Raw genomic sequence first — 27,415 nt, 5'->3', positions numbered from 1 at the left:
CCACCTTATTTGTAGAACTGATAAAGCCCGGGTACAAATAATACAAGCAAATGTTGGGCCTGCTCTTTGCCAGACAAAAACAGCTGAGAAACCGTGATCTAGACGAGGACGTGACCTCGCCTGGTAACGAAACGTTCAAGAACTAAATGGCAGAGTTGGAGGAAACCACGGCCAAAATCTAGATCAGAGGTCTGCCAACTCGGCAAGTTGAAGACGGGTGGACTTCAACTCCCAGAATTCCCCAGCCAGCCATGCTGGCTGGCTGGGGAATTCTGGGAGGTGAAGTCCACCCGTCTTCAATTTGCCAAGTTTGGAAAACAACAACAACAACAACCCTGCTCTGCAGTGCTGACGGAGAAGAATTGAGAAGTCAAGCTTACTCTGCCTTAATCCTGAGCAACTTTCCATTTTTCCCCCCCTACAGCTCCAGCTGCTCGTCTTCTCCAAGGCCCTTCTGCCAAGGGGTCACCAGGACTGGCCAGCCGTGCAGGAAGAAGTCCCTCTCCCACCAGGTCTTCTGCCACGTCCACGCGGCCGGACACAGCCACCTCGCTTGAGCGGCAGCATCCTTGGGTGACGTTTGCCCCTTCCTGCTTTGCGGTTCTGGTGGACTGAAAGCTTCAGGCTTCCACGCCAAGCCCATTTTCACGGGAATAACGTAGATTACTCTTGATTCAGCATTTACGTGCTGGTGGATAATCTAGTGCCTACCGACAGTGGACAGAAAACCTCTAAATCTATTGGACTGGAACAATGAACGTGCTCCTTCGATTTTTCGGCCTACGTGAGGCTGGAGGCACGATCTAAAGCAGAGGTCTTCAACCTGGCCCTTTGATGACTTGTGGACTTCAACTCCCAGAATTCGTGCCTGGCTGAGGAATTCTGGGAGTTGAAGTCCACCAGTCATCAAAGGGCCACGTTTGAAGGCCCCTGGTCTAAAGTAATTGTCTTTCTTAACAAACGGGGCAGCTGTCACTGTGACTCAGCTAAAAAAGGGAGCAGATTTCTTCGTTTAAACGTACAATTTCCTACTTTTAGACATCTTCCAAATAAGAGGAAATAAACCTGGATCCAAATCTGCTCGGAACACTGCTCTGAGGGCAGTTTTGGCCAAGGCGAAATTTTACAGCGACGGAGAACAGCTGCCATACCCAAAAGTCTGCATTGCCTTCTTTTAAAAACTGATCATTGCTGTGTGTATGCTGAATAAACATATTTTCTTTATAAATACTAATGCAGCCCAGGAAATAAGTGAAGTTAAAAAAAAAAACAATTCAAGGGGATACAGGTAATCCCCAACGTGTGACCGCAATCCGTCGCTCAGCGAGACATTGCTTGAAGTGAGTTTGGCTCCATTGTACGACCTTTCTTGGGGCGTTAAGCGAATCACTGCAGCAGTTAAGTTAGTACAGGTAGCCCTGGACTTACGATCCCAAATGAGCTCAGATTTTACGTTGCTAAGTGAAACGTTGCTTTCGCCCCGTTTTACGACCTTTCTCGCCCCAGTTTTTTTAAGTGAACCTCTCCCGTTATTTAAGGAGTGACCTGGTTGTTAAAAGTGGATCTGTCTTCCCCATTGACTGCTTCTCAGAAGATCGCAAAAGGGGATCACATCACCCTGGGGTGTTGAGACGGTCATAAATACAAGTCAGTTGCCTAGTGGCTGAATATTGATCACATGACCCTGGGGGATGCTGCGGCAGTCATTAAGTGTGAAAAACGGTCATAACTCAATTTTTTCAGTGCTGTGGTAACTTGGAATGGTCACTAAACTGCTGTACGTTGCGGACGGCCTGTATTTTGAATTCAGATCTATTTTATTTATTTATTTATTTATTTATTTATTTATTTATTTGTTTGTTTGTTTTTATAAACCGCCCTTCTCCCGAGGGACTCGGGGCGGTGTACAGAATAAGGTAGGCATACAGAATGAACAATAGTGAAAACAAACAATAGTAAAATACAAACTGGGACCCCAATTAGAGCTATCAGGCCAGGCCGGACTGCTGGAACAGGTAAGTTTTTAATTCGCGCCGGAAGGTGCGGAGGTCGGGGGCCATCCGGATTTCGGTTGGTAAGCTGTTCCAGAGGGCTGGCGCACCCACTGAGAATGCCCTCCCCCTGGGGGCCACCAGCCGACATTCCTTGAGCGGTGGCACCCTGAGGAGGCCCTCTCTGTGGGAGCGCACAGGACGGTGGGGTGCTGACATTGGCAGAAGGTGCTCCCGTAGGTAGTCCGGACCCATGCCATGTAGGGCTTTGTATGTCATTGTTAGCACCTTGAACTTCACACGGAAGGCAACTGGAAGCCAGTGCAGCGCACGGAGGAGAGGTGTGATATGGGAGTATCGGGAGGCTCCCAAGAGTGTCCGTGCCGCTGCACTTTGCACCAGTTGAAGCTTCCGAGTGGATCTCAAGGGCTATGCTGGCTCAGGAATTCTGGGAGTTGAAGTCCATGAGTCATAAAAGAGCCGAGGTTGCCTACCCCTGGTCTAGTTTAATGAAGAGAAGGACGAGGGGGGACATGATAGCAGTCTTCTAGTATCTCAGGGGCTGCCCCAAAGAAGAGGGAGTCAAGCTATTCTCCAAAGCGCCTGAAGGCAGGCCAAGAAGCAACGGATGGAAACTAACCAAAGAGAGAAGCAACCTGGAACTAAAGAAGAAACTTCAATTAACCAGTGGAACAACCTGCCTCTAGAAGCGGTGAATGCTCCAACACAGGAAGTTTTTAAGAAGAGACTGGACAGCCATTGGTCTGAAATGGTATAGGGTCTCCTGCCTGAGCAGGGGGTTGGACTAGAAGACCTCCAAGGTCCCTTCCAACTCTGTTATTCTATTGTTCCTCTGAAAAAGGAATCTGGGTCTGTATTTTTGTGGCACCATTCGCAAAACACAAGCTTTGTTTCCAACCCTCCAGCTGTTCTTGCTGGAAGCAGCAGCAGCTGTTTGATGCAGGAACTTTCTTAGCAACATCTGGTAAGTCTCTAAGCTTCCGATAATGCTAATTGCCAGCTTATTACCGAGAAGACACCTGTCATTTTGATTTACGGGCCAGCTTCTTCACGCCAAGCAGCGCTGAGAGACAAAGTGTGTCCAAAACACTGCAGGTGAGTCCCCGACTTAAAACAGTTCATTTAGCGACCGTTTCAAGTTAAAACGGCACCTGGAAAAGGGACTGTCGACCATCGCTGCATCCCCAGGGTCAGGTGATCAAAATTCAGCCGCTTGGCCACTGATTCATATTTATGACGGTTGCAGCATCCCCGGGGATCTCGTGATCCCCTTTGTGACCAAGAAAATTCCACGGGGATGCCAGACTCGCCTAACAGCTGTGTGATTAACTTAACTAAAACTGCAGCGATTCGCTTAAGAACGAATTAAAATGGGGGCAAAACTCAATAACGGTCTTGCTTAGCTACAGAACTTTTGAGGGTCAATGTTGGTCGTAAGTAGAGGACTACCTGTAACGCATGTATTTCTTGACTGGTGATCATAATTAGGATGGGAAACCTGGCTGTTAAGCCATTATCGTCGTCTGTCAAAGCAACCTCACGACCCAAAGTCAATTTTATGGCCTTTGTGCTGGCGGTCATTGAGCAAATACCACCGTCATTAAGTGAACCCATTTATCTGAATGTGTGTGGGTTTTTTTTTTGGCAGAAACCAGCGAAAAAGCCCGGAAGCTGGCAAAATCAAATCCCACGAATTGCAGTCACAGACCTGTGGAGTGTCGTGAGCAGCTGAGCTGCCCGACATGCAGTGCATGACCTCAGGATGTCAGCACAACTGCATAGAATGGCCAGGGGTGTTTTATGGGCCCTGGCTATCATAACTTTGAACAGTTACAAAACAACCGGTCGTAAGGTGAAGACTACCTCCCCTGGTCTTACAAACAGAAGAGATGACTTTGGCCTACACCGGAGTTTGTGGAGAGGAGGAGGAGGAGGAGGAGTAGTTTGGGGTCCTTGGTGCTCTCTGGGCTGGGTGGTTTTCTTGCAGACGTTTCATGACCCAAACTAGGTAACATCATCAGTGCTAGAAGGGAGGAGGGTTTGTGGAGAGGAGGAGGAGGAGGAGGAGGAGGAGGACGACGACGACTATGGGGTCCTTGGTGCTCTCTGAGCTGGGTGGTTTTCTTGCAGACATTTCATTACCAAACTAGGTAACATCATCAGTGCTAAAAGGGAGGAGGGTTTGTGGAGAGGAGGAGGAGGAGGAGGAGGACTATGGGGTCCTTGGTGCTCTCTGAGCTGGGTGGTTTTCTTGCAGACACTTCATTACCAAACTAGGGAACATCATCAGTGCTAGAAGAGAGTCGGGCAGTGGTGGGATTCAGCCAGTTCACACCACTTGGCAGAACCAGTAGCTAACTTTTTGTTGCCCAAGCCCAGAATGGACTTCTGGAAGCGGCACCCACGCAGAGAACCGGTGGTTCCCATATTTGAATCCCACCAATTGCATTCACGGCAAGTCCGTGGAGAACTAAAATTTGCTCGCTGGATTGGCTTCTTCTGCCTGGCCGTCCTCCTCACAGCTGGCTCTAAGTACGCAAGGCCCATCTTCCAATTGCAAAAATTGGGCCTGGGGTTTGCTGTGTTGAAAAAAAAACAAAAAAAAACCCAAACAAGAGAGAGAGATCCGGTCCTGGTAATCTAAGAGCTTCTTTTATTTTCCTCCTCCACCAAAAAAGCTACCTGAGATTGAGACAAGGGCGCAGACGCCCCTACTTAGGACGCAGCCATCGCGGTGCCCCTTGGTCATTTCCGGGCGGTGTCGTAGTTGGCGCAAAACCAGTCGCACATTTCCTTCACGGCTGCAGGAGAGACGAGAAGACAGGGAGGCAATGAAATCGGAAGCGGGGAGGGAAAAAAGTTAGGCTAATTTGGAATTGTGTCCCGGGTTTTAAAAGGGGGCTTCGGGAAGACCTCAGCGAGAGAGAAATACGTTCCGATTGGCTTTACGCAGGTTAAGCTCAGGCTAAGCCATCCACATCACTGTTTCCCAACCTGGGGGGCACGTTAAAATAATCAAATTGTACAGCCTTTCTAAGAAAAATTAAATGAAGTTAAAAAATTAAATTAAATTAAATTAAATTAAATTAGAATTGATTTGATTTAAATTAAATTAATCAAATAATCAAATTGTACAGCCTTTCTAAGAAACATGAAATTAAATGAAATTAAAAATTAAATGAAATTAGATTTGAATTGAATTAAATTGATTTAAATTAAATTAAATAATTAAACTCATTCAATTGCATTGCATTGCATTGCTACAATTTTCCTCCCAAGGTCAGCTCTTTTGCACCAAAGCATAATCAAATTGGATGGCCTGTTCTAAGAAATACGAAATTGAATTGAATCAAATTGAATTGCATTCCTACAATTTTCCTCCCAAGGTCAGCTCTGCACACTGAAGCATAATCAAACTGTATAGCCCAGGGGTCTTCAAACATGGCTCTTTTATGACTTGTGGACTTCAACTCCCAGAATTCCTCAGCCAGGCACGTGTGCCTGGCTGAGGAATTCTGGGAGTTGAAGTCCACAAGTCATAAAAGGGCCAACTTTGAAGACCTCTGGTATAGCCTGTTGTAGCCAACACACAAACCAAAACTAGGTAGCCACGGATCAACCTGACACCAAATTGCAATTCTTGGGGCTGTTGTGTTTGGGTCTTCAACATCATTGGGTCACCTTCATTGGGTCACCCCAATGTGACCAAGACTCCCCAAGGACCAAGAGGCCTCACTGGAATGTTCTCCTACCTTGATTGAACGGCGTGAACTGGAAGTTGGGCAGATATCTCCTCAGCTTGACGTTGCTGGCCGTTTTCTTGAACTGACCATCCGATTTGGATTTGTCAAACTTGAAGTAGGGGGTGAGGTTAAAGAAAAGCACCCTAAGGCCAATCTTAACACGGATCATATGAAAGACACTTGGTGTTTTGTAGGATTAAAAACTTTGCCCAGAGGTTTGCAGGGTTGGAGGTGGCCAAACTTGCAGGACTGTGGTTCACAGAGAAGATGGGAACTCTTGGGAGCAATACTTACATGAGACAGATAGCTAAAGAAACAACTGACAATTTGTGTTTCCAAATCTTGGGAACTTTCAGATATACGGACTTCAAATCTTGGGAACTTTCATGTGTACGGACTTCAGATCTTGGGAACTTTCAGATGTATGGACTTCAACTCCCAGAATTCTGGCTGGGGAATTCTGGGAGTTGAAGTCCTCACATCTGAAAGTTCTCAAGACTGGAAAGCGGTCACACAAGGGCAGACAAACTTAACCTTTAACCCACAAGGATTCCATGCAAACAATCCTTTTATGGAACAGTAAAGTTTTCAGAGACATGGTGGCTCAGTGGGTTAGGACGCTGAGCTTGTCAATCAGAAGGTCGGCAGTTTGGCGGGTCGAATCCCGAGTGCCTGTTACGCGTCCCAGCTTCTGCCAACCTAGCAGTTCGAAAGCATGTAAAAATGCAAGTAGAAAAATAGGGACCACTACGGTGGGAAGGTAACAGCGTTCCGTGCGCCTTTGGCGTCTAGTCATGCCGGCCACATGACCACAGAGACGTCCTGGGACAAGCGCTGGCTCTTCGGCTTTGAAACAGAGATGAGCACCGGCCCCTAGAGTCGGAAACGACTAGCACGCATGTGCGGGGGAACCTTTGCATTTACCTTTTTAAGTTTTCAGATAGAAAGATCTGTATAGAGACAAGTTGCTTATAACAACTAACTAACAAAATGAAATTCAATGGTGCAAAAAGTAAGGTTCTACATTTAGGCAAGAAAAGCCAAATGTACAGGTATAGTATAGGCGGTACCTGGCTCAACAGTAGCAACTGTGAGAGGGATCTCAGAGGCCTAGTGGACAGTCACTTAAATATGAGCCAGCCGTATGCTGCAGCTGCCAAAAAGGCCAACACAGTGCTGGGCTGCATTAACAGAGGGATAGAATCAAGATCACGTGAAGGGTTAATACCACTTTATAACGCCTTGGTAAGGCCACACTTGCAATCCTGCATCCATTTTTGGTCACCCCGATGTAAAAAAGATGTTGAGACTCTAGAAAGAGTGCAGAGAAGAGCAACAAGGATGATCAGGGGACTGGAGGCTAAAACATACAAAGAACGGTTGCTGGAATTGGGAATGTCTAGTTTAATGAAGAGAAGGACTAGGGGTGACATGATAGCACTGTTGCAATATCTCAGGGGCCGCCCCAAAGAAGAGGGAGTCAAGCTATTCTCCAAAGCGCCTGAAGGCAGGACAAGAAGCAACGGATGGAAACTCATCAAGGAGAGAAGCAACCTGGAATTAAGGGGAAACTTCCTAACAGTGAGGACAATTAACCAGTGGAAGTCCTTGCCTCCAGCTTCCCTGAGTCTGAATTTGAATTTTATTGAATTTATATACCGCCCTTTCCCGAAGGACTCAGGGCGGTTTACAGGGTATATAAAACATCAATACAAAAATTAAGAGCAATTTAAAAAGATTAAACTAAGTCCCTGAAAAATATAAAACCCCAGTTAAAACCCCCAATTAAAACTCAGCCTGGGCCGGAAAGCTCGAAGAGCCAGGTCTTCAGGTCTCGGCGAAATGATCGAAGGTCGGGGGCAGTCCTCCGCGGGCAGCTGGTTCCAAAGGGCAGGCGCCCCAACGCCTGGGGAATTATTTACAAAGGATACCAGAAGCTGCCCCTTGAAATCCATGGCCTTCACGATGCATTCAGCGGCTTCTCCTATGGACACCTCCTCTTCTTCTCCCACTGCAACAAAAGGAGCGGAAGAACATGGTGAGACTGACTTCCGGAGGAGGAGGAGGAGGAGGAAGAGGAAGAGGAAGTGGAGGACTTTGGGATCTTTGGGCTGTCTGAGCTTGGTTGGTTTCTAGCAGATGTTTCGTTACCAGACTAGGTAACATCACCAGCGCTAGAAGGGGGTGGAGATTGTGGAGAGGAGGAGGAGGGAGAGGGGCAGGGGGAGGGGGAGAGGGAGGAGACGACAACTATGGAGTCTTGGTTTCTGTCTGAACTTGGTGGTTTTCTTACAGATGTTTCATGACCCAACTTGGGAACATCATCAGTGCTGGAAGGCAGTGGGGTTTGCGGAGAGGAGGAGGAGGAGGAGGAGGAGGAGGAGGAGGAGGAGGAGGAGGAGGAGGAGGAGGAGGAGAGGACTGTGGGGTCCTTGGTAATCTCTGAGCTGGGTGGTTTCCTTGCAGATGTTTCAGCTAGGTAATATAAGTGCTAGTAAGGAATGGGGTCTGCTCTCTTTTTATATCCTCCTCCTCCTCCTCTTCCACTATGCAAGCCCCACTCCCTTCTACCACTGATGATGTTACCCAGTTGAGTAGTGAAACATCTGCAGGAAAACCACCCAGCTCAGAGAGCACCAGGGACCCCATACTCCTCTCCACAGACCCTATTCCCTTCTAGCACTGATGATGTTACCCAGTTGATTAGTGAAACATCTGCAGGAAAACCACCCAGCTCAGAGAGCACCAGGGACCCCATACTCCTCTCCACAGACCCCACTCCCTTCTACCACTGATGATGTTACCCAGTTGAGTAGTGAAACATCTGCAGGAAAACCACCCAGCTCAGAGAGCACCAGGGACCCCATACTCCTCTCCACAGACCCCACTCCCTTCTAGCACTGATGATGTTACCCAGTTGAGTAGTGAAACATCTGCAGGAAAACCACCCAGCTCAGAGAGCACCAAGGACCCCATACTCCTCTCCACAGACCCCACTCCCTTCTACCACTGATGATGTTACCCAGTTGAGTAGTGAAACATCTGCAGGAAAACAACCCAGCTCAGAGAGCACCAAGGACCCCATACTCCTCTCCACAGACCCTATTCCCTTCTAGCACTGATGATGTTACCCAGTTGAGTAGTGAAACATCTGCAGGAAAACCACCCAGCTCAGAGAGCACCAGGGACCCCATACTCCTCTCCACAGACCCCACTCCCTTCTACCACTGATGATGTTACCCAGTTGAGTAGTGACACATCTGCAGGAAAACCACCCAGCTCAGAGAGCACCAAGGACCCCACAGTCCTTTCCAACTCCTCCCCCCCCTCCTCCTGTGGGCTCGTCCCTGGAACTTCTCAGAAGATACCTTTAATAATGCAAATAGTTTGCTCGAGTTTGGCAAGAGTCTGCCTAGCGGTGAGGAAGTTGCTTAGAACAGCGCTCCCCAACCTTTCTGGATTGGCAGCTTGGCGGCCGGGGGCAGAAGTAATGGTTCTGTGTGAACACGCAAGCGCACACGCAAGCACACACAGCTCTGTTTGCACAAGCAGCAGGTGAGAAATGTTAAGCAGCTGGGTGGCCACAAAAACAAAATCTGATTTATTTATTTTTTTGTTTTTAAACAAGGAGAGGCTCCAGACTGAACCACCGATCTTCGGAACGGAGGGCACCTACCTGACAGGATGATGGGTTCCGTTTCATTGTACTCCCTTAAGACCCAAACGAACAGCCGAGCCAGGTCCTGAAAGGCACCAGAGAAGAAACTGGCAATTCAGGTAAGTCCTCGACATACGACAGCTCGCTTAGCAACCGTTCAAAGTTACGACCAACCCAAAAAGGAGCACTCGCGACCCAGACTCAAATACAGTTGGACCCCCTCGGCACTCGTGTGAGCAAAGTTCAGGTAACTAGCAACACAACTGGATTTACCGCTGTTTGTAGCATCCCATGGACACCATAGCGCATTTTACGATAGCTTTGTGGAAAACTGACCCTTCCAGTTTTCGGCAAAAACGCAACCGGGTCTCGGCTCCTTCGGGCTTCTCCGCGCCAAAAACTTTTGCAAAGGGACGGAAGGCCTGAAGCAGCGCGAGGTTGCTTCCCCCGAAGCCTTTTGTCCGTTTGCAAAAGCTTTTGGCGCAGAAAAGAGAATCCTTTGGGGACACGGACTCGTGCTCCTTCCGACTCAGCGAGGTTGCCTGGCGCTCCAAAAGCGGATCGGGTGTTCTGTGCAGGCAGCCTCGGCGAGTCAGCCAAGCTGAGCTAGGTGTGCTTGTCCCACTCATTCCGCTTCTGGAGCATTGGGAGGCGGCGGCATGGCGGCCCGCCTGTGGGGGGAAGAGGAACTGGGCACACGCAAGTGGTGGGCCAGGGCCTGCACACGCCCAGCTGTAGTCCCACAAGAGAGAAACATTGGTTCCCTTAAAGATTGCAGCATTTGCTTAACCACCGCAAAAAAGTGGTTAAATTGGCACACACGTAGGAGGTAAGCAGGCTGAGACTGAGGGAGGGAGGGGTCAAACGCGTCATCAGTCTCGGGTCCCTGCGCGCCATAAGAGATCTAAATCCAGCCCACCGTGAATTCCTTCTACTCTTATCTCCCACTCATTTCCCTTGGCCGTTAGTAGTTGAGATTCTTGTAGAGCAGGGGTCCCCAACCGTGACCTACTTGCAACCAAGTCGGGTGAGCGGCGGGCCGAAGCGCGCGCACAGCCCCACTTGCACAAGCGGCACCCCAAAGGCTCCTCTCTTGTGTGAGTAGAGCTGTGTGTGCGTGGGCCCTGGCCTACCACTCGCATGGCCTGGTTCCCCTCTCCTGCCACTCAGCCGGGCTGTCAAGCCGCCTGCTCCTGATGCTTCAGATGTGAAGCGGTGAGAGCAGAGGCTGAGTGGGACAAACACGCCCTGCTCAGCTTGGCTGACTCGCCGAGGCTGCCTGCGCAGGGCACCCAATCTGCTTTTGGAGCGCCGGGCAACCTCACTGAGTCGGAAGGAGCACGAGTTCGTGTCCCCAAAGAATTCCCTTTTCTGTGCCAAAAGCTTCTGCAAACGGACGCAAGGCTTCGGGGGAAGCAATCTCGCGCTGCTTCAGGCCTTCCGTCCCTTTGCAAGAGCTGATGCGTTTTTGCTGAAAAAAACTGGAAGGGTCAGTTTTCCACAAAGCTATTGTAAAAGCTATTCTCCAAAGCGCCCGAAGGCAGGACGAGAAGCAACAGATGGAAACTAATCAAGGAGAGAAGCAACCTAGAACTAAGGAGAAACTTCCTGACAGTTAGAACAATTAACCAGTGGAACAACCTGCCTCCAGAAGCTGTGAATGCTCCAACACTGGAAGTTTTTAAGAAGAGACTGGCCAGCCATTTGTCCAAAATGGTATAGGGTTTCCTGCCTGAGCGGGGGGGGTTGGACTAGATGACCTCCAAGGTCCCTTCCATCATCATCATCATCATCATCATCATCATTATTATTATTAGTATTATTAGTATTATTAGTATTAGTATTAGTATTATTAGTAATATTATTATTATTATTTTATGATGATGAGGGACACGGTGGCTCAGTGGGTTAGGACGCAGAGCTTGTCAATCAAAAGGTCGGAAGTTTGGCGGGTCGAATCCCGAGTGCTGCGTAGGAGAGCGAGCGCCTGTTACTCGTCCCAGCTTCTGCCAACCTAGCAGTTTGAAAGCACGTAAAAATGCAAGTAGAAAAATAGGGACCGCTACGGTGGGAAGGTAACAGCGTTCCGTGCGCCTTTGGCGTCTAGTCATGCCGGCCACATGACCACAGAGACGTCCTCGGACAAGCGCTGGCTCTTCGGCTTTGAAACGGAGATGAGCACCGGCCCCTAGAGTTGGAAACGACTAGCACGCATGTGCGGGGGAACCTTTACCTTTACCACCTCCTCTTCCTCCTCCTCCTCCTCCTCCTCCTCCTCCTCTTCTTCTTCTTCTTCTTCTTCTTCTTCTTCTTCTTCTTCTTCTTCTTCTTATTATTATTATTATTATTATTATTATTATTATTATTATTATTAATTATTATTGCGGCAAGGTGTCCCTGGGATGCTACCTACAAACAGCAGGAACTTCAGTTGTGCTCCTAGTTGCGCTGGCATGGTTCCCCTCTCCACAAAGGCTGGGGACCGCTGTGGCAAAGAGCTTAAGCCTACAATAAATCTTTCTACACATTCGAACTGCCTGAATCTCCCAATTTCCAATTTGGCGCTTGACAAAACAACAGCAACGGGGAGGCTCCGTTGCAGTTGTTGCTTGGGGACAAGCCGCGTCAAAAACTCTCGGGGAACCGTTTGAAGTCAACCTTCGTGTTGCCCTCCCTCAGATTGAACTTGAGTTTCTCCCTCCGTTCCCCGACATGCAGTGGGGCGGATGGGCTTACCAGAGAGTAAATGAACTGCCTCCGAGGCTTTCCCGTCCCCCAGACGGTGACGTCGGTGCCGTACTCTGGAGGAAAAGCGCGGAGAAATTTTCGCCGTCAGGTACGACGTCTCCTGCCTGCCTCAAGTCTTCCCACAGGAAACTTCATTTCCACCAACCTCCTTTGAGGCCGATTTAACTGTCTTATTTAACACAAGCAGTCCTCAGCTTACAACAGCTTGCTCAGTGGCCGCTCGAAGTTACAACGGCGCTGGGGAAAAAAACCGACCCTTTTTGCCGCAGTCCTTAAGTCAATCCCTGCAGTTGTTAAAGTTTTTCACACGGTCGCTACGTGAATCTGGTTTTTCCCCGTCGACTTTGCTTGTCAGAAGAGGGTCACGTCACCCCGGGAGATGCAGCCGTCACAAATACGAGTCAGGGGCCAAGCGTCGGAATTTTGATCACGCGACCGCCGGGGACGCTGCGACGCTCGGGTGAAAAACGGTGCACGAGCCACTTTTTCCAACGCCGCTGGAACTTTGGTCACAATGAACGGTTGTAAGCCGAGGACTGCTTTGCATTGCAGGGTTATTATTCTTCTCCCACGGCCCTCTGGTACAGCAGAGAGGGGTCGCTTCGCCCTCCGCCCCAATTTCAAAGCCTGCACAGCCTAAGCTTGCACCAAAATGCAACCCAAGGAGCTTTTTGGCAGCCCCAGCGGCGCCGGTGGGATGCAGCCCAGGGAGGAGAGCAGAGGGAGGCGAAATGCTTAGCAGATGCGCTGGCAATCCTGGCTTGTTCGGAGCCGGGATTCTAGCGCAGACAGAGTGTCTGCCAGGGACTCTGACCTGCAGCCACAGCTCTGAGATTTCTTTGATTTATTGATGATCCTCGATTGCCCAGAGAGAGGGAGGGAGGGGGGGGAAGGAGCCAGAAGGAGCCAGAAGCCCTGGCTGGTTCCTTTCTCCGGCTCTCTTTCCTTCTCTTAAACCACAGAGGTGGTGGGAGTACGCCAGGCGCCCCTCCCCTGCCACAGAGGTGGGGCGCCCCTCCCCTGCCACGTCTCCCATTGAGCCAAACCATGGCGCTCTGCAATTTATTTATTTATTTATTTTTCCTTTACTGCTTGAGTGGAGGGTTGGCCTGGAAGACCTCCGAGTTCCCTTCCAACTCTGTTATTCGGTTATTTTTATTATTATTATTTGCGTCTCAACTATATTTTTTTGGTGTTTTTTTTATGAATAACACAAGGTGGCAAATATATCCAACGCACACTTCCCTTTTGCTGTTTTACCCAAAACAGCAACCCTGTTAGGTGGGTTGGGTTGAGAGAGAGAGAGGGGGACTGGCTTAAAGTCAGCCAGACAGTTTTCATGCTTAAGGCGGGACTACAACTCACCATTTCCTGCTGATCGACTGAAAGTCACCCTGCTGGTTTTCATGCCTAAGGTGGACTGGAACTCACAGTCACCTGGTGATTGGCCCAAAGCCAACCAGCTGTTTTTCATGCCTAAGGGGGACTAGAACTCACAGTCACCTGGTGATTGGCCCAAAGCCACCCAAGCTGGTTTTCATGCCTAAGGTGCACTAGAACTCACCGTTTCCCGGTGATTGGCCGAAAGTTACCCAGCAGGTTTTCATGCTTAAGGTGGGACTAGAACTCACCGTCTCCTGATTTCGACCTTGGCGCTTTAACCACTAGACCAAACTGGATCTCCCAAATTGTTTTGTGTCAGAGGGCAGGACAAGGGACACACACAGACCCACCCATCACCTTCCTGCTCTCTCACTCACTCTTGGCCAGGTACACTTTGTGGATCAGGCCCGGCAAGACGTGTCCATTCTCGATGTTGAAGTTGTCGTGAGGCCCAAAGATATTTGTTGGGATGGCGGCGGTGAAGTGGCATCCATGCTGTTCGAAGTAGGCCCTGGGAGAAAAGAAAAGGAATTGGGAAAGGGAGGGCAGAACACCTGGTGTGCTTCACGGCACAGAATTAGGACCGTCATTGAACCTGGAATTAAGGTCATAAGTCAGGCCGGTCGTTAAGCGAGTCATCACATGACCAGTCTTATTTTGTGACTCTTTTTCTACAGTGGTCGTCAAGCGAGCTCAGCAGTCGTTACGTACACCTACTGTTCAAAAATAGTATCAGAGCACAGTCTTATTGTGCGATATAACCCAGGAGTAAACAGTGGTCTGTATTAAATGGTGATTTATCTTGCACTATCTACAATATCATACACCTGGGACAATCTACACACACGTGCTAATACAGCAGGATCCAACAAACCACAGTTACAGCAGGAAACGGGAAAGACAGAACACATCAGCAGAGCCTTCCCTTTATACCAAGGCTCTTAAAGAGACACAGACCCTGCTGAGTCATTCCCATCATTACATCTTACATGTTACATCTTACATTACATAAGCTGGTAAGCTGTTAAATCAATACCTTGACAAACAGGCGCTTCTTGCTACAAGCCAGAACATTGCAAATCATGGTTACAAGATGACGCGATGTTGCAAACAGCTTTAAATTGCCAAACACCCAAATATGTGTGACCGCAAGGTTGGGAGAGGCGGGCAGATGTCGGAACTTCACACTGAGGTTGTAAGTACTCTTTTGAGGGCGGGGCAGGGGGAATCATAACTTCAAACGTTCACTAAGTGAACAGTCATATCTGGAGGACTCCCTGTACAGACACTCCTTGAATTATGACCACAGTTGAATGGAAACTAACCTAAGAGAGAAGCAACCTAGAATTAAAGAAGAAACTTCCTGACAGTTAGAACAATTAGCCAGTGGAACTCCTTGCCTCCAGAAGCGGTGAATGCTCCAACACTGGAAGTTTTTAAGAAGGGACTGGACAGCCACTTGTCTGAAATGGTATAGGGTTTCCTGCCTGAGCAGGGGGTTGGACTAGATGACCTCAAGGGTCCCTTCCAACTTTATTATTATTATTATTAACTGAGCCCAATTTTTCTGTCGCTAAGCAAGACAGTTGTTAATTGTTGCTGTAGCGATTAATGATTAATGCTTGGGTTTTGCCCTGTTTTGTGACCTTTCTGGCCACGGTTGTTAAGTGAGGCGCTGCAGTGGTTAAGTTTGTAACATAGTTGCTGAGGGAACCTGGCTCCCCCATGGCTTGTCAGAAGGGGATCACATGACCCCGGGGCCCTGCGACCGTCATAAACATGAGTCAGCTGCCAAGGACTCGAATTTTTGGTCTCATGACTCTGGGGATGTTGCAGCGGTCGTAAAGTGTGAAAAACGGTCATTTTTTCCAGTGCCGTCGTAACGTGGAACAGTCACTAAATGAATACTTGTAACATAGAGATAGAAAGACCTGGGGGGGAAAAACCAGGAAAAATTAAAAAAAAACAACCCAAAAACAGTTTTTTCCCCCATTTTTTCCAAAGCCGTTTGGGGGGGGAAAAACAGAAAGAGCGCCCCATTTTTTTCCCCATTTTTTCTATTTTTTTGCCCCCCATCCCAACTCTTAAGTTAAGGACTACCTTTTCACCCCAACCCCCCAGGGAAATTGCTCCATCTTTGGTCACCATCAAATCAGGGTCAATTCTCAGCTTTTCTCCTGGCAGGATCTCTTCTCCTAATCTGACCTAGCCTCGCCTCCCAGGTGAGACTTACCTGTTCTGCACGTCGATCATCCTTTTGGCGTAAGCGTACCCAAAGTTGGAGCTGTGTGGAGGGCCGTTGTGAATCTGGAAGGGAAGTTTTTTCAAGTTAAGAAAGTCCGAGCGACAGTTTTACAATCTGAAAAATGGAGAATCCCGTTTCTGCCCCAAAGGCCGCCAACGGGCTGGGCAAAGAGACCTCGAGGTGCCAGCAGGAAGACCAAAGATGGCGGAGAAGAGCTTAACGTGGACTGGCTCCAGATTTAAGGGTTAGAAGGAACGCGGAGAAGTAAATTAAGTGTAGTTTAGGATAGTGTTTCTCCATCTCAGCAACTTTTAAGATGGGTGGACTTCAACACCCAGAATTCCCCAGCCAGTTGTGGTGTGCGGGAAGGAGGGAGGGAAGGAGGGGGGAGGAGGGGGAGGAGGAGGAAGAGGAGGAGGAGGAGGAGGAGGAGGAGGAGGAGGAGATGACAACTGTGAAGTCCTTGTTGCTGTCTGAGCTGGGTTGTTTTCTTGCAGACGTTTCATGACCCAACTAGCTAACCTCATCAGGACTAGTTGCAAAGATTATAAATGACTTGCAAAGGCATTTCCAGGGTCTAGGATGGGCCCAGCCCTCCTTGGAACACAAATTACTTTGGAAAAGTTTTCTAAGGTGCCCCAGTCAGTCAAAACTTTGTTATGATTTTAGGCCAGCATATCCGGGCTGCAAAACAAACAGTTCTAAGGAACAAAATGCAGGTTAGTCCTCAAGCGCCAGACCTTTGGAACCGTTTACCAGTTGAGCTCCGGATGGCTCCCGACCTTCGCTCCTTCCGACGTGACCTAAAAACATACTTATTTGAACAAGCCGGCCTGGTCTGATGGGTTTAGGGGTATTTTAATATTATTGTATTAACTTATTGAATTGGGCTGTAGTATTTAATATTTTTTTAACTTTTGTATATTGTATTTGATTGTATTGCCCTGTACACCGCCCTGAGTCCTTCGGGAGAAGGGCGGTATAGAAATTAAATAAAATAAATAAATAAGTTACAACTGGTTGTTTAGTGACCGTTCAAAGTTACCACGGCACTGGAAAAAATGACTTACAACCGTTTCTCACGCTTAGGTCACGTGATGAAGATTCAGATGCGTGGCAACTGACTCGTATTATGACGGTCTCAGCGTCCCGGGATCACGAGATCCCCTTTTGTGATCTTCTGACAAGCAAACTCAATGGGGAAGGCAGATTCGCTTAACGACCGTGTTACTGGCTGAACAACTGCAGTGATTCACTTAACATCCGTGGGAAGAAAGATTGTAAAATGGGGCAAAACTCATTTAACAAATGTCTCACTTAACACCCATTTGTCTGAAATGGTATAGGGTTTCCTGCCTGAGCAGGGGGTTGGACTAGATGACCTCCAAGGTCCCTTCCAACTGTATTATTATTATTGTTGTTGTTAATATAACAACATAAATTTTGGGTCGAGGATTACCTGTATGCCTTGGAATCTGGGTTGCAAAAAAAGCTACGTCAATACAGGAAGTCCTCAATTTACAACCATTCCTTTACGGATCGAAGTTACAGTGGCACTTAAAACAGGTGACTTATGACCTTCTTCTCACTTACGGCCACTGCAGCATCCCTGGGGTCACGTGATCCCACTTCGCAAAATCACTTAACAACCGCACCACTAACTTAAAAACTGCAGCGATTCACTTAAAACCGGAAAGGAGAAAGGACGTAAATTGGGGCAAGACTCATTTAAGAACCGTCTTGCTTAGCGGTGGAAATGTTGGTCTCCATGGTGGTCATACGTTGGGGACCACCTGTTAAGTGGAGAAAGGAGGATTTGGGTCGCACGGCCCCTTACCATGGTCTCGTCAATAGGGTAGGTGGTCTTGTCTGGAAATATGCAGGTGGACAGACAGGAAACGACTTTCTGGACCCCGGATTCGAATGCTGCTTGCAAGACATTGTCGTTGATGTGGATATTCTTCCTCTGGGGACACAGGAAGGGAGAGACCCACAATCAGAGGCTGTAAAACAGGGGTCTTCAAACTTGGCCCTTTTATGACTTGTGGACTTCAACTCCCAGAATTCCTGAGCCAGCATGGGGGAACTATGGCCCCCTTCATGACTGGTGGACTTCAACTCCCAGAATTCCTCAGCCAGCATGGGGGAATTATGGCCCCTTCATGACTTGCGGACTTCAACTCCCAGAATTCCTGAGCCAGCATGGGGGAACTATGCTATAAGGTTTCCTGCCTGAGCAGGGGGTTGGACTAGATGACCTCCAAGGTCCCTTCCAACATTATTATTATTATTATTATTATTATTATTATTATTATTATTATTATTATTATTATTATTATTATTCCTCAACCAGCATGGGGGAATTATGGCCCCTTCATAACTTGCGGACTTCAACTTCCAGAATTCTTCAGCCAGCCACGCTAGCTAAGGAATTCTGGGAGTTGAAGTCCACAAGTCATAAAAGGGCTGACTTTGAAGATCCCTGCTGTAAAATGTTCTCGTGGCTGAAATTGTCTCTCTATCCCTCCTGGCTCAGCATCCTTGGTCACATCTCTTTACTTATTTTATTTATTAAACAAATTTCTACGACCACCTAACTCAGACATCAATGCCTCTGGCCGGTTTAGAACATTTTTTTTAAAAAAATTGAGCAAATAATAAAACACGTAAATAAAAAGTCCAATCACACCACCACCACCCCACCACCCCGCATCAGCAACAACACAATCAAATAAGCCACGGGGTTGCTCCGTCTCCATTTCGGAATGGGACAACTGACCGGAGCCAATTCATACTGGCCAAATTCCTGTGGCTAGCCAGCCACGGCCAGCTCACCGTGGGACAATTTGTGGTGGCCCACTCGCCACAGGACAACAACTTGTGGCCAATGTGCCTTGGGACAACTCACAGCGGGAACAACGCGACCGTTTTATTTAAATCTTTAAAAAATTAAAGAGATATTTTAATTTTTATCATTCGCATTTGATTCGATCCCTCCTTTCGCACCCTTTCTTTCAGGATTGGGTTCCACCCATTCTTCAGAATTATGTTTCTTCAAAATTTCCTGACAGTTAGAAAGAATTAATCAGCGGAACACCTTCCCTCCAGAAGCTGTGAATGCTCCAACACTGGAAGTTTCTAAGAAGAGACTGGACAGCCATTTGTCTGAAATGGTATAGGGCTTCCTGCCTGAACAGGGGGCTGGACTAAATGACCTCCATGGTCCCTTCCAGCTCTATTCTATTCTATTCTATTCTATTCTATTCTATTCTATTCTATTCTATTCTATTCTATTCTATTCTATTCCATTCCATTCCATTCCATTCCATTCCATTCCATTCCATATTTTCTATTCTATTCTATTCTATTCTATTCTATTCTATTCTATTCTATTCTATTCTATTCCATATTTCCTATTCTATTCTATTCCATTCTATTCTTATTCTATTTCTAATTCTATTCTATTTCTGTTTCCTATTCTATTCTATTCTGTATTTCCTATTCTATTCTATTCTATTTCTTATTCTATTCTATTCTATTTCTGTTTCCTATTCTATACTATTCTATTCCATCTTTGCTATTCTATTCTATTCTACTCTATTCTACTCTATTCTATTCTATTCTATTCTATTCTATTCTATTCTATTCTATTCTATTTCTATTTCTATTTCTTATTCTATTTCTTATTCTATTTCTATTCCATTCCATTCCATTCCATTCCAATCCTTAATTCTATTCTATTTATTATTCTATTCTGTTCTACTCTAGTCTACTCTGTTACTTTTGTCCCGCACTGAGTTGGCCACGGTGAATTCCATATAGTGAGTTGTCCTAGACGTCTCCATTTGGGGTTCCACTGATCAAGCCACGTCGTTATGGCCCTTTGGAAAAGCAACAGGGCGGGGGAGGGCGATTGTACCCCCAGGAGAAGAGCCACCACTGAGAAGGCCCTTTTTGGTGGACCCATCAGATGACAAATGCTAATCAATGGGACCCATAACACATCCCTAGCAGATGTAACGGGAGAGACATGATCCTTCAAATGAACTGACCCCAGGCCATCTAATTTATTTTACACAGGTAGTCCTCAACTTACAACAGATCATTTAGGGACCGTACAAAGTTACAACGGCATGAAAAAAAGGGACGCCCGTTTTTCACACTTACAACCTTGGTAGCATCCTCTGGATCAAGTGATCAGAATTCACTTAACAAATGTTTCACTTAAGAACAGAAATTTTGGGCTCCGTTGTGGTCGTTAAGTCGGGGACTACCTCTATTGGGAAGGGCGGGAATGGGGGCATCCAAAGGGAAGCAGCTCCTTTAGGATACCGACTGAAAAAGGCCCGAAGGAGACATTTCCCAGCTTTCCCCAAAGGGAAAGCAATAGACAGGTAGTCCCCGACTTACAACCAAATTTTCTCTTTGTTACGTGAGACACTGGTCAAGTGAATTTTTTCCATTTTACGACCTTTTTCTTCTCACAGTCGTTAAGCGGATCACCGCCGTTGTTACCTCAGTCACCTGGTCGTTAAGTGGATCCGGCTTCCTCATGGGCTTTGCTTGTCAGAAGGTCGCAAAAGGGGATCACGTGACCCGCCCGAGGCACTGCGAACCATCGTAAATGCGAGTCGGTGGCCAAGGATCTGAATTCTGATGACGTGACCATGGGGTTGTGTGAAAAACAATCGTAAGCCACATTTTTTTTTGGCGCCGTTGTAACTTTGAGTGGTCACTGAGGGGACCGTCGTACGTCGAGGACCAGCTGTGCTGTCATCCCTGTTGCCTTTTGTCCTCCTTCTCCTCCGCCATTTTTCAACACGCAAAAATCCAGCCCTGGGAAATGAGAAGCCTAACCCCGAAAAAGGGCTCTTTCTACAGGTAGTAAATTATGCCACTCGCTGGAAGGAACAGCTCAGTGTTACCTCCTCCGTACATACTGCTCCAGCGTTGATTTTTCTTTTCTTTTCCATGCTTCTTCCCTCCCCAGGGCCTTTAGTTTAGCCTTCTGTAAATTTTGAAGCATGAGAACGATCAAGAGAAGGAGCTGAAAGAAAGGAACTTTCTAGAACGACCCAGGCTGGGTAGGATTGACGGACTCCGCAGCTACTCGGCGGCTTGAAATTTTGTCCCCAAGGCGCTTTTTTCAAGAGGCAACTGGACTTCTTTTGTTTTCCTTTTGAAGACCTTTCGCTTCTCCTCCAAGAAGCTTCTTCAGCTCTGACTGGGGGAAGGGAAGGATTTATGCTTCTTGCAGATTCTCTTTCTTTCTTTCTCTTTCTTTCTTTCTTTCTTTCTTTCTTTCTTTCTTTCTTTCTTTCTTTCTCTCTTCCTTCCTCACTCCTTTCTTTCTTTCTTTCTTTCTTTCTCTCATCTTCCTTCCTCACTCCTTTCTTTCTTTTCTTTCTTTCTTTCTTTCTTTCTTTCTTTCTTTCTTTCTTTCTTTCTCTCATCTTCCTTCCTCACTCCTTTCTTTCTTTCTTTCTTTCTTTCTTTCTTTCTTTCTTTCTTTCTTTCTTTCTTTCTTACTTACTTTTTCTTTCTTTCTTTTCTTTCTTTTCTTTCTTTCTTTTCTTCCTTTCTTTTCTTCCTTTTCCTTCCTCCCTTCCTTCCTTCCTTCCTTCCTTCCTTCCTTCCTTTTTCTTTCTCTTTCTCTCTCTCCTATCCTTCTTTTCCTTTCCCTCCCATCTTTCCCTTTCATCCTTCCCCCAAAGGTGCTTTTTCAGGAGGCGACTGGACTTTGTTTTTCTTTCTCATCCTAGGTTGAGGGTAGCCCTTCAAATTAACGAGGCCTGTTCTGTCAGCGTACCGAACGAAAGGAAGCTATTTACTTCTGGATATAGACCCAAACGTGGTTGCTCTGGGCAAAGATGGCTTGCGAGCACGGAGCGTTCCACGAACCAAGCCAAGGGCCTTCCTCGGACAGGCCAGCTGGGTGCTGGTGCCAGACACAGCAGCCCTGCCCGCTTACCTTGAGAGAGAAAAAAACAACAACCCACAAAACACTCTGTGTTTTGTTTTGGCCCAAGCCTGGAACAAGCAAACATTCAGGGTTTCCTTGCCGTCAAAACCCAGAAACGGCTGGGCCAAACTCCCAAGAGACGGAAGTTTGTTCGGGGTTCAGAATGAAGCGCTTCCCTCTTTTAAAGGCTGACCAGTCAGGTCCATGAGACCCTCACCCAGAATTCCAGGTTGTTGTTGAGGTTCCTGAAGAGACCCCCAACGATGGCGGCCAGGTGGATGACGTGGGTGGGCCGGTGTTTCTCAAAGAGGGCGGTGGTCTCCGCAGCGTTCCTGGAGGGGAGAAGAGAAGAGGAGTGGAGTGGGTGGTAGGGGATCCCAGGCCGGGCTGGATCTACAGGTAGTCCTCGGCTTATAACCGTTTGTTTAGCAACCGTTCGAAGGCACAACGGCAGTGAACAGAAAGGGACTTATGGCCGTTTCTCACCCCTACGACCGCTGTGGTCACACAATCAAAATTTGGACGCTTGGCAACTGACTCATAGTTACGACGGTGGCCATGTCCCCGTGATCAAAATTGAGACACTCAGCAACTGGCTCGTATTTACAACGGTCGCAGCATCCCAGTGTGTGTGTGTCACGCGATCCTCATTTTGCGACGTTCTGACGAGTGAAGTCAGTGAGGGAAGCCAGATTCACTTAACAACCCTGTGAGTACTTTAACAACCAAAGTGGTTCCCTTAACCACTGCGGCAAGCAAGGTTGTAAAACGGAGCAAAACTCACTCAACACGTCTCATGTAGCAACAGAAATTTTGGACTCCGTTGAGGCCATAAGCCGAAGACTATCTGTAGCTCTCCACCTCACAGACCCCTTTTCAGCTCCCAGGTCCCGAGAGTAAAACCAAAGCAATGTTCACAGGACTCAACGGGTGCCCGGCCTACCTGGCTGGAGCAGGGGGTTGGACTAGAAGACCTCTGAGGTCCCTTCCAACTTCGTTATTCTATTATTCCGGTTGCTTCTGCCCTGACTTTTCCTTGGTGGGCTCTGCAGAAGCTCATGAAGGAAATATTTAGCTGATGCAGAGAAAGACTCAGAAACAGAAGAACAGGTAGTCCTTAATTGAGCCCAATGAGGGGTGGACTTCAACTCCCAGAATTCCCCAGCCACCATGCTTTAAGATGGGTGGATCCAACGTCTCAAATTCCTCATCCAAAGTGCTTTGAGATGGGTGGACTTCAACTCCCAGAATTCTGGGAATTGAAGTCCACCTATCTTAAAAAATGGTCAAAGAGTGGGGTAGGCAACCTTGGCTCTTTTATGACTCATGGACTTCAACTCCCAGAATTCCTGAGCCAGCCACGCTGAGGGGAAAGGGAGAGGTTTCCAAGCTGAGCCATGCTGACTCAGGAACTCTGGGAGTTGAAGTCCACGAGTCATAAAAGAGCCAAGGTTGCCTACCCCTGGCCTAAGCCTAGGCCGCTTGATGACTGGTGGACTTCAACTCCCAGAATTCCTGAGCCAGACATGCTGAGGGGAAAGGGAGAGGCTTTCAAGCTGAGCCATACTGGCTCAGGAATTCTGGGAGTTGAAGTCCACCAGTCATAAAAGAGCCAAGGTTGCCTACCCCTGGTCTAGCTAGCTTCAGAAACCCAGCTTAGACCTCACCCAAAGGTCTTCTCCAGATGTCTATGGAGATTCACCATCATCCAGGTCATGGTTGTCCCACAGGTGCATTTCCAGGAGCCAACTGGACTTCCTTTGTTTTTCTTTGAAGATGTTTCGCTTCTCATCCAAGAAGCTTCTTCGGCTCTGACTGGACGGTGGTTTCACTTCTCCTCCCAGAATCCTTCCATCCCCCACCGTCCAGTCACAGCCGAAGAAGCTTCTTGGGTGGGAATCGAAATCTCTCCAAAGGAAAAACAAGAAAGACACCTCTGGGTCTTCTCCAGATGCTCCCAGGTCCTGGAACTGCTCCAAAGCAGAACTTCCTTAAGTCCAGCAGAAGACCTGACCCACTCACGTTAAATCAGCATCTTTAGAGGACACAAATATCCACGTCTCGTCCACCCGGCGTTCCCCGTCTCCAATCACCTTCTGAATGGCCTTTCCCACCAGGCCGGAGCCCCCGGTCACCAGGATCCGTTTCTGCCTTCCTGACTCGGCCATCAATACGAGTTCTGCAGGAGGGGAGATGTATGTGTATATAGGTAAAGGTAAAGGTTCCCCCGCACATGCGTGCTAGTCGTTTCCGACTCTAGGGGCCGGTGCTCATCTCCGTTTCAAAGCCGAAGAGCCAGCGCTTGTCCGAGGACGTCTCCGTGGTCATGTGGCCGGCATGACTAGACGCCAAAGGCACATGGAACGCTGTTACCTTCCCACCCTAGTGGTCCCTATTTTTCTACTTGCATTTTGACGGGCTTTCGAACTGCTAGGTTGGCAGAAGCTGGGACGAGTAACAGGCGCTCACTCTGCTACGCGACACTCGGGATTCAACCCGCCAAACTGCCGACCTTCTGATCGACAAGCTCAGCGTCCTAACCCACTGAGCCACCGCGTCCCTCTATGTGTGTGTGTGTGTGTGTGTTTGTGTGTATGTGTGTGTGTAAGAAAAGGATTATGTTGTTGTTTTTTGGCGGGGTCGTCTTCAGCCCTTGAGCGATGCTTTCTCCAACAGGCGTTCCAGAGAGGGTTAAATCGGGCCAAGATTAATCATCATTAAAGCCTTGGCAGAAAAGGCAGGTTTTTTTTTCTAAACTGAGGGTGTTTCTCTGCTTCTGATGGGGTGGGGGGAAGGGGGTATGAGCCCCTCCTAGTTTGCTCAATTACCCTAACTAGGAGGTCAAATTGGGTCATTGGGGCAATTTTCCCCCCCACCCTCAAGGAACCACGGTTTAGAGAACACACACAAAGCACTGAGTCACAATCCAGCCTAACCCCGATTGTTGGGTTGGGGGGGAATCTAACCCACAATTTTCCTCCTGCCCCCAAATACCCCCTCCCCTTGGTTATTTTGCTGCATCTGAATCCCTTCTGACCCAGCAGGAGGCTCTCCCTGTCTCCCCTTTGCTCCTCCACAACGACCCTGTAAGGTAGACCGAACAAAGGAGCACAAACACACACACACACATACATACACACACACACACACACAAAAGGCTGCCCCAAAGGCATAAAACGAGACAGTCGGGATTTGGGGGGGGGAAAGGAGGGAGGGTCTGAAGCAGCTCTCCCACCCCCCTTTTCCCGACAGCCCAACCTCAGCCTCGCCTTTCCGAGAGTCTTCCAGACGACCCCCTTTGCCTAACACGTAAGGCTCAGCGCCGCTCCATACCTTCGCTTTCCGCGCAGCAATTTCCTCGTTCACTTCCTGGTCCACGTGGACTTCAACGCCCGGCATGCCTCGGCCCGCGCGGCCGTTGCTGAGACTTCTGGGAGTTGAAGTCCACAGCCCGGGAGAAATTGCCCGGGTCGTCGTCCCTGCACCAGCCGGGACCGACTTGCAGGCTCCTTTCGTGCACGGACCCGCAGGGGGACTATGGGAGGGGGAGGGGGGGTCCCGAGCGATTTGCAAAGGGGACCCTGGCTAGGGGGTGGGTGGGTGAGTGGGTGGGCGATGCAGACACCCCTCCTCCCGGTCGAATGGGGAAGAGATCCTCCGGACCGGGGTGGGTGGGGTGGGGAAGGTGTGTGCCTGCCGTTGCCTCCTTTGGGGGGGGGGGGTGGCACTTCTGGGGATCTGCAAAGCACCCCAAGCCGCCTCTCCAAGCCTCCCACCCGGTTAGTCCTCGGCTTACGACGCTTCGTTTAGTGACCATTCAAAATTACAAGGGCACTGGAGAAAAAGAGTGACTGAGGACCGTTTTTTCACACTCAGGACCGTTGCAACATTCCCCAGGGTCACGAGATCAAAATTTGGAGGCTTGGCAACTGACTTGCGGTTATGACTGTCCCGGGGTCACGTGATTCTCCCTTTTACGACCTTCTGGCAAGCCAAGGGAATGGGGAAGCCAGGTTCACTTGAACAGCCAGGTTACTAACCGAACTGCTGCAGGGATTCCCCTAACAACGGTGGCGAGAAAGGTCATAAAAACGGGACAAAATTCACTTAACCGATGTGTTGCTTAGCAACAGAAATTTGGGGCCCGATTGTGGTCGTAAGCTGAGGACTATCTGTACTGCAGTCCTGGGGGACGTGACTGCATCTGCCTCCTCCCAGCACCCTGGGCACCACGGTCACGAGTGGGAGGGGAGGGAGGCTCGCTTAAACTCACTTAACGACGGTCTTTCTTAGCAACAGAAATGATGGACTACATTGTGGTTGTAAGTCAGCTACGTATAGACTGCTGCCTTGTTTCCTAAACCAGGGAAAGAAGGTGAAAATTATAACAAAATAAAATTTGATAAATTTGGCCCCTTCATGACTTGTGGACTTCAACTCCCAGAATTCCTGAGCCAGCATGGGGGAACTATGGCCCCTTCATGACTTGTGGACTTCAACTCCCAGAATTCCTGACCCAGCATGGGAGAACTATGGCCCCTTCATGACTTGTGGACTTCAACTCCCAGAATTCCTCAGCCAGCATGAGGGACCTATGGCCCCTTCATGACTTGTGGACTTCAGCTCCCAGAATTCCTGAGCCATCATGGGGGAACTATGGCCCCTTCATGACTTGTGGACTTCAACTCCCAGAATTCCTCAGCCAGCATGCCTAGCTGAGGAATTCTGGGAGTTGAAGTCCACAAGCCATAAAAGGGCCGAGTTTGAAGACCCCTGCTGTAGAGTATTTAATTCTTTCATTTATTAGACCTGTTTACATTTATGTATATAATTATTCCATACAAGACCCTTAACAATCTGAGGACCCAGATTGTTGGGGGCAATTAAGCTGACTTTGTAATAATGCCACATGGGGTGTGTGTGAAAGCCCTAACAAGCAGGCATATAGATAGAATGATGGCTATTGCTAAGCACATTGATTTGTGCTTTAGATTGTAAGCCGCCCTGAGTCTTCGGAGAAGGGCGGGATATAAATGGGATTAAAAAAACAAAAAAACAAAAAACAAAACAAAACTGGAGAGTGAGAGAAAATACAGATTTTGGTGGTGGGGAAAATATTTGACTTGGCAGGGGTGCTGGTGAAATAGATACAGATAGTCCTCGATTTACAGCAGTTGAGTTAGCGACCGTTCAAAGTTACAACGGCACAGAGAAAAAGGGACTTACGACCGTTTTTCACCCTTACGACCGTTGTCACAGGATCAAAATTCGGGCGCTTGGCAGCTGACTCATAGTTACGACGGTTGACGTGTCCCCGGGGTCACGCAATTCCCTTTTGCGATCTTCCGACAAGCCGAGACATTGGGAAGCCAGATCCCCTTAACCAACCGTGTTACTAACTTTAGCCACTGCAGGGATTCACATAACAACGGTGGCGAGAAAGGTCGTAAAATGGTGGCCAAATTCACTTAACAACTGTCTCACTTAGCCACAGAAATTTGGGGCTCGATTTTGGTCGTAAGCGGAGGGTCACCTGCCCCCGAAATACGAATAGAGGACAAACCGTATATGAGTCAGCAAGTGAGGCGGCTGCAGGAAAACCAACGGGATTTTTGGCTGCGTGGCAAAAATACCATTTCCAAATCGGAGAAAGATGACTTGGGA

The 27,415-nt window shown here is 48.3% G+C and overlaps 2 protein-coding genes and 1 long non-coding RNA gene across 6 annotated transcripts in view; 1 reads left to right on the top strand and 2 right to left on the bottom strand.

Annotated features, from left to right (window-relative positions):
• Positions 1 to 3,736, top strand: part of LOC310638993 (protein brambleberry-like) — a gene marked incomplete at both ends in the record, with an annotated part of 14,128 nt that extends 10,392 nt beyond the window's left edge. The window contains 3 exons of the mRNA XM_083360353.1: positions 425 to 573; positions 3,013 to 3,107; positions 3,661 to 3,736. Of these exons, the coding sequence (XP_083216479.1) occupies positions 425 to 573; positions 3,013 to 3,107; positions 3,661 to 3,736 (320 nt within the window). The remainder of the gene's footprint in view (positions 1 to 424; positions 574 to 3,012; positions 3,108 to 3,660) is intronic.
• A 909-nt stretch (positions 3,737 to 4,645) lies between these two features.
• GFUS (GDP-L-fucose synthase) lies at positions 4,646 to 25,115 on the bottom strand. Of its 4 annotated transcripts, none has more exons than XM_083360109.1 (11): positions 25,085 to 25,115; positions 23,774 to 23,930; positions 21,969 to 22,083; positions 17,627 to 17,755; positions 15,778 to 15,851; positions 13,922 to 14,055; positions 12,150 to 12,214; positions 9,432 to 9,498; positions 7,687 to 7,766; positions 5,765 to 5,864; positions 4,646 to 4,813 (listed from the first exon to the last, which is right to left on the bottom strand). In XM_083360109.1, exons 2-11 carry the CDS (start codon positions 23,917 to 23,919, stop codon positions 4,758 to 4,760), a joined length of 966 nt encoding a protein of 321 aa, XP_083216235.1. In that variant the 5' UTR covers positions 23,920 to 23,930; positions 25,085 to 25,115; the 3' UTR covers positions 4,646 to 4,757. The 4 variants fall into 4 exon arrangements, with proteins under 4 accessions (XP_083216235.1, XP_083216236.1, XP_083216237.1 ...); XM_083360110.1 differs by lacking the exon at positions 25,085 to 25,115 and adding an exon at positions 25,010 to 25,064; XM_083360111.1 differs by lacking the exon at positions 25,085 to 25,115 and adding an exon at positions 25,021 to 25,041.
• LOC310638787 lies at positions 17,762 to 21,959 on the bottom strand. Its single transcript, XR_014492178.1, has 3 exons — positions 18,625 to 21,959; positions 17,957 to 18,583; positions 17,762 to 17,893 (listed from the first exon to the last, which is right to left on the bottom strand). It is a non-coding gene; the product is annotated as an uncharacterized lncRNA (long non-coding RNA).
• Positions 25,116 to 27,415: the final 2,300 nt, after the last annotated feature.

Source organism: Vipera ursinii, assembly GCF_947247035.1.
Source record: "Vipera ursinii genome assembly, chromosome: 3".
In the NCBI taxonomy this organism is placed as follows: Eukaryota; Metazoa; Chordata; class Lepidosauria; order Squamata; family Viperidae; genus Vipera; species Vipera ursinii.
Note: the sequence above shows the minus strand (reverse complement) of the source record. Positions and strands in the feature narration are given on the sequence as shown.

What these genes read in the sequence shown, in the direction of transcription:
- GFUS (XM_083360109.1), bottom strand. Translation starts at nt 23,919, where the DNA reads ATGGCCGAGTCAGGAAGGCAGAAACGGATCCTGGTGACCGGGGGCTCC. An exon ending in GGCAGTTCATTTACTCTCTG is followed by an intron (nt 9,499 to 12,149) that starts GTAAGCCCATCC and finishes GGTGCCTTTCAG; the next exon opens with GACCTGGCTCGGCTGTTCGT. An exon ending in ATTTCAAGGGGCAGCTTCTG is followed by an intron (nt 5,865 to 7,686) that starts GTATCCTTTGTA and finishes CCCTACTTCAAG; the next exon opens with TTTGACAAATCCAAATCGGA.